Source organism: Aquarana catesbeiana, linkage group LG01 (assembly GCF_042186555.1).
Source record: "Aquarana catesbeiana isolate 2022-GZ linkage group LG01, ASM4218655v1, whole genome shotgun sequence".
NCBI classification, from domain to species: domain Eukaryota; kingdom Metazoa; phylum Chordata; class Amphibia; order Anura; family Ranidae; genus Aquarana; species Aquarana catesbeiana.
The window spans coordinates 384,615,978-384,623,043 of record NC_133324.1 but is presented as its reverse complement, the minus strand read 5'-3'; the positions used below and the strand labels follow the sequence as shown (position 1 = coordinate 384,623,043).

At 36.6% G+C, this 7,066-nt stretch overlaps 1 protein-coding gene across 1 annotated transcript; it reads left to right on the top strand.

Moving 5' to 3' along the window:
• The first annotated feature begins 1,688 nt into the window (after positions 1–1,688).
• FOXB2 (forkhead box B2) lies at positions 1,689–3,770 on the top strand. The gene has a single exon (XM_073629319.1). It carries the CDS (start codon positions 2,255–2,257, stop codon positions 3,200–3,202), a length of 948 nt encoding a protein of 315 aa, XP_073485420.1. The 5' UTR covers positions 1,689–2,254; the 3' UTR covers positions 3,203–3,770.
• Positions 3,771–7,066: the final 3,296 nt, after the last annotated feature.

Sequence of the window (7,066 nt, the reverse complement as noted above, 5' to 3'; positions counted from 1 at the left end):
AATGCCTGCCAGTGCCTCCATAGCAGTGATGCCCATCAGTGCCATCTATCAGTGTCCATCAGTGCCACCTATCAGTGCCCATCCATGCCCATCAGTACCACTTATCAGTGCCCATTAGTGCCGAATATCTGTGCACATTAGTGCCACCCATAAGTACCCATCAGTTCAACCTTTCAGTGCCCATCAGTGTCACCTATCAATGCCCATCAGTGCAACCTATGAGTGCCCACCTGTGCTGCCTATCAGTGCCCATTAGTGCTGCATATCAGTACCACCTATCAGTGCCCATCAGTTGCACATATCAGTGCCCATCATCAGCGTCACCTCATTGGTGCCACCTCATCAGTGCCCATCAGTACGGCCTTATCAGTGCCCGTTGGTGAAGGAGAAAACGTACTTATTTACAAAATTTTATAACGGAAACGAAGAATTTGTTTAGCAAAAAATAAAAACCCCAAAGGTGATCAAATACCACCAAAAGAAAGCTGTATTTGTGGGAACAAAATGTTAAAAAAAAATCTGTTTGGGTACAGTGTAGCATGACCGCGCAATTGTCATTTAAACAGCGACAGCGCTGAAGGCTGAAAATTGGCTTGGGCAGGAAGGGGGGAAAGTGCCTGGTATTGAAGTGGTTAAAAACAACAAAATTACTGAGCAGATCACCAGACGAGCAAAGGAAAGAAAGCCTAATGCCCCGTACACACAAGCGGAATTTCTGTTGGAAAAATCTTGGATGGTTTTTCCGACAGAATTCCGCTCAAGCTTGGCCTGCATACACGCGGTCACACAAAAGTTCTCTGAACTTACGACCATCAAGAACGCGGTGACGTACAACACTACGACAAGCCGAGAAAATGAAGTTCAATGCTTCCGACCATGCGTCGAATTGTTTCCAAGCATGCGTAGGAATTTCCGATCAGAACTTTTTCAATTGGAAAAATAGAGAACTTGCTCTCAATCTTTTGCTGGCGAAAATTCCGACAGCAAAAGTCCGATGGAGCATACATACGGTTGGAATTTCCGACCAAAAGGTCACATCCGACTTTTGCTGGCAGAATTTCCGATCGTATGTATGGGGCATTAGAAAATGAATACAGCCATGACATCTACTGTAAGATTTGGTAAGCTGTAATATAATAATAGTTTGCTTTTGGGTTTAATACTGTTTTAGAGTGCCACACATCTACTTCACTTGTATATTTTATATGGTGATAAATTAAATCGTTATCAGGTGACCATCTCTGTGCCCATAAGTATTACATACTCCAGAAATGATTTGCATCCAATAAAAAGGAAAGACATTACTTAACTGTTTTCACAGTTTACCATGAAGAAATGAAAAAGAAAATATAATTGTCCTGAACAGAAGTGGAATAATCTCAGCATTATTAGAGTAAAGAATGTAGTGAAAACGATCTTGTTTGCCATTGCTAAGCATACTTGTACACTACAATTAACTGATGAATGAGGGTTCTCCTGTGGAAAGCTATTTGATGAGTTGGAGTTCACCGAAATCTCCACTTGAAAAGTCCCCAGCATACAGATCGCCTGTAATCCTGATGGTGAGTGCAGGAGAGAGTGTGAGAATTCCATTAGAAAAGCTGGATGCTCTGCACTTAACTCTTCTGGTCCAAGAATGCTTTTGGTGTGTGTGCTCCTGCAGGGGAGAGCTGTCAATGAAAGGGATGAAAGTGGCAGCATTACCTTCCCCTCTCCACTACGACCTCACACCGAGCTCCTTTACAGGGCACAGGCTCTTGTTTTTAAAGAGGTGCAAATGAAACGAGATTAGACTTTCTCTGGTAGAGTCCCTTAACGATTGTCATGTGATAATGAAGAGGCAGCAGCGGGGGTCTTAGCTGCTCTGTGATCAGTACAAAACCAGGCAACAAGCAGAGCTAGAGCATCTCCTGCTCCACACCATCCCCAGGCTGAGCCTCCCTACTAATACTACCTACCCATCTCAGCAGCACGATGATACTCCTTCCACTTGGGCTCCTTGTAGGACTACTGATCACAGCCTCCTCTGCCTGATTTATTCCTATCTGTCACACTGCAGCTAGAGGGTTGAGACTCGTCCTCCAGCATCCTGCAAACTTTTCACTCTTGCTGCTGATGCAGGATATAAAGAAGACCTTCTGACTTGCTCTCTCTACTCATTGATCTACTTTTTTTCTGCATGAAAATTGAATTCAGTCCACCTAGCAATCGCAAACTGGATTTTACTCTTTCCTGAAAAAAAAAAAAATCAAGTATGCCTCGACCAGGGAAAAACTCCTATAGTGATCAGAAGCCACCCTACTCCTACATCTCCCTGACTGCTATGGCCATCCAGAGCTCCACCGAGAAGATGTTACCCCTGAGTGACATTTACAAGTTCATCATGGACCGGTTCCCCTACTACAGAGATAACACCCAGAGGTGGCAGAACTCCCTAAGGCACAATTTATCTTTCAATGACTGCTTCATCAAGATCCCTAGAAGACCTGACCAGCCTGGCAAAGGTAGTTTTTGGGCACTGCACCCAGACTGTGGGGACATGTTTGAGAATGGCAGCTTCTTGAGGAGAAGAAAAAGGTTTAAAGTGCACAGAGCTGAGCACCTGGCCTCCAAAAGTCACCAGATGATCCATTATTTTCATCACCAGCATGGACAAACCAAACTGGGGTTGACTACTTCAGAGAATGCGGCAGTGGCAGGGATTGGGAGATTACCCCACTTTCAGCCATATAGCCTCAATGGGAGCCAGTCCACAGGGTTCAAGCACCCCTTCGCTATAGAAAACATCATTGGCAGAGATTATAAAGGGGTGATGAGTGGTGGTCTCCCTTTAGCATCCATGATGCATCACCTGGGATACCCAGTGCCCAGTCAACTTAGCAACATGGTCAGTTCCATGTGGCCCCACGTTGGCATGATGGACCCTATGGCAAGCATGACAGTGCCACAAGAGTATGGGCATTTTGGGGTGCCAATGAAAACTATTTGCCATGCCCCAAGTCAGACTATCCCAGCTGTGCCTGTCCCTATAAAACCAACAGCCTCTCTGCCACCAGTATCCGCAATCCCAAGCCTGACTGTCAATCCCTCTAGCATGTGCAACCCTACAGCTACAGTGGCCGCTTCTATTCTGGAGCAGTCTGCGTCCACTCACTCGGACAGTAAGAATAGTATGCTGCACTCAGTGCTGGTCCATTCCTAGCTTACGTTCTGCAGCCCCACACAGGGACCATCATGTACTTCAGTGGTCCCCAACCTCAGTCCTCAAGTACCCCCAACAGGGCATGTTTTCAGGATTTCCTTCGCCTTGCACAGGTGCTTTTAATTCGGTGTCAATGGCTGGATATTTCTAACAGCTAAAGGAAAATCCCCAAAATATTGCCTGTTGGGGGTACTTGAAGACTGAGGTTTGGAACCATTTAGTACTCTATATCTACTGGACAGAGTTAAATTCGCTCGAAAACGACATGTTTCCATAAAGCGTAGCTATAATAAATTATTTAAAGTTATATGTTATATGTGTTTTGGGTTGGCGACATTCTCAGAACCATATTTTTCTTACTTGAAGCATAGAATTATTTGGTATCCTCCTAAAGAATCACCAGTCATGAATAAAGCTGGACACTTTCTAAGATGTAAAGATAGTTCCATTATTTGTAAGATGAATTTCTTTTAGATGAGCTTTTATAATTGTTTTCTCCCCTATGTCGCCTACAAACACCTTTATTTGGTCCCCAATGTGCTACTGTATGTCCATGTTTTCTGAGCAAGCAAGCACTTTACTGTATAAAATGTAGACACTCTATTATTGGGTTCATCCTTACTTTATTAATGCACTGTGTTCATGCAGATATTCTTCTCATCTGTATTGGTGGATTATTAAATGTCATTTGAAGTCAGCCTTTACTGTATCTTCTTATATTACTCAAAGTTTCACATTTCTTTTCTTCTAACTACACTCTGGCACTTCAACCAAAAAAACCTGTTGCGCTCCTAGTACGGGGTGCAATGTGAAGCGCATTACAATGACAGGATACTGACAACATTGTCGGGATTATCAGCAGCTGATTCATTTATTGCTGATGCTAAATTCTAATTAGTGGAGAAATTTAAGAAATATGTGTGAGAGACAAATATATCCTTTCCGCATGTATAGAGAGAGGGAGAAAGTTGCGTGTATATGTATATATACATATATATATATATATATATATATATATATATATATTTAATTGACAGCAGAGGTGACTTCACAAGAACTATATATATCTACATATATATATATATATATATATATATATATATATATATATATATATATATATCTAAATATAGATATTTATATATATATAGATAGATAAACAGATATATATCTTTTTATTATTATTTTATATTTTATTTGTATTTATATATATATATATATATATATATATATATATATATATATATATATATATATATATATATATATATATTTTTTTTTTTTTTTTTTTTTTTTTTTTTTTTCATTTATTTTTATAATTAACCTCTACTGTCATTTTTTTACGGGACTCTATTTCTCATAGTACATAACGTGTTGTATACTGTACTTTTTGCAATAATTTGGAAATCTATGATTTAATAAGTAAGCATGTCACTGGTTTTATTAATGTTCAGTATTCCCAATTATATAAAGCAATGATGTGTCACAGTAATAAAAAGGGGTACCAGCAGCTGAAAAGAAATTTAACTAAATAGTTTAGATGTTGTTCTGGCTACCTGGCATTGGAAGCTTTTGCCAGCTAGCCAGGGCTGCCTATACTTAACTCTCTTCTTCCAGCCAGCTCTGTTCAAATGAACTTACAGTAGACTGAAAGGAATGTTCGAGTGGAAACAATGCAAAAATATATAACAATACGAAATAAAAAAAAAAATAAATAAAATAAAAAAAATAGCAATTGCCTGCGCGCTTATGTAAGCTATATAGGACATTTTGGGACAATATAATGGCTTCATATGCAACTGGTAGACCTCATCTTAATGATATTCTTATATATTGTTTAATTAATATATTTTTCTATTTTATGGTGTACAAGTCTCACATGACGGTCCAGAATTTATGTGGTTCCCATATCTTTCTACAAAGACAAGACACAACCCGTTGAGGAAAGCCGGACTTTCTGTAAAAATTGCATATATCCATAAATTAGAGGTTTGATTACAGGTGCCTCCCAAATACAAAGATGAAGACAACTGAGAAATCAGTAAATCACACTCCAACAGCTAGCGAAACAAATGATCACAAGTGATTTATTGCTGCTTAATAAGATAGTGGAAATCGGAAATCTTCACAATATAGTTACCTCCTTTCTGTATAATTTACAAAAGCTAATAACTTCAAAGAGCTCTACTTATCCGAGATGTATGGATTTTTTTATTGCATAGTCTGTCCTGTCTTGTGGATGCGGCAATGAGCTACAACCATTTCAATGGGTCTCAATGCAGACAAAAGTAATATTAATATTATTAGTATGTTTTATCATGATCACCATAAATAAAAATCACTTAAAAATTATTACTTCCTCTTAAAAAAATATACAGCTTACTTTCAAAACTACAACTCAAGGCGTAGACTCACTTGTTGCTGACAATTTTAAATGTTATGACTTTAGCTGAATAGTATAGGATATAGCTGATCATTGTGGACTTTTAAGTTATAAAGTTTTTTTTTTTTTTCAGTTTTTCTACGGTAAGGTATCGCCCAGCTGTGGGTGCAGATAGTGGAATAAATGCAATCTAAAAATATCACTTTTAATACTGTAGTAAATTAGCTTTTTAAGTTGCATCGTTAATACATTAGAAGTTACTAAAACTTTCACACTTTTTTGTAGCAGAATATGGGGGATAAGTGAATAGGATATTTGTTTGCTAGATGTCCTGGAGCAAATCCACCTATTTTTCTATTTATTCTAGACCATATTTGTATTATGCATTGCAAGATTTTAGTATAGTACACTCTAAGACCCTTTGCTATATATATATATATATATATGTGTACTGTCAGTGAAAACGGTTTGCAATAACAGAGACAACTCAGCGAAGGTGAGATGCCACCTGCATTAATCATCTGCCGATTTCTATCTTATCACAGGTAACTTGGCTATATACTTATCGATGTACTAGACTAGTCTTATTGCTCAATTGACCCACATTTAACCTTTTTTATTTAGATGGTATTTTTTTTATATCTCTATATATATATAGATATATCTATATAGATATATCTGTATCTATATATATCTATATCTATATATATATCTATATATATAGATATAGATATATATATATCTATATATATATAAAATATATATATATATAGATATATATATATCTATATATATATATATACACAAAATACATTTTTATTGTTTTATATATATAGATATATATCTATAGCTATATATCTATATCTATATATATATATAGATCTATATATATATAGATATATAGATCTATATATATATCTATATATGTGTGTGTGTGTGTGTGTATACACATATATATAACATTAGGTTTCAAATATTATTGCCTTTTCGGACGCTCAGTGAATCCTCTTGTACGAATAGTACAAGTGTGAAATAACTAACTAAAAAAAACATGAAGTTAACAGTCCCCTTGTTCCACTGTTACTTTGACGTATTATTAAATAAAGAAGTGCATTATCACTAAGCTATATTCTCTACAACCATCTAATAGTAATAATAAAATTATGATAATATAATAATAACAAGAGCAACAATAATAATACAAGCAATATGGACCATAACCTAATAATAATCAGAAGAAGAAAGAAGAAATCATCCAATAATAATGATTTAAATAAATTATAAATCATATATAATATATAAATCAATTACAAATAATATTAGACATGATCAATTTTACATTCCTTTGGAATTTACATTTCTTTGGCTGCAGTTTCCAATTGAGCACAAGTTAACTACTCTTTTAGTGAAATGTTCCATCTTCTCTACTTTACAGATCCACTTTCTTTAGTATGAAACGACTACTTTAAGAAATAATTATA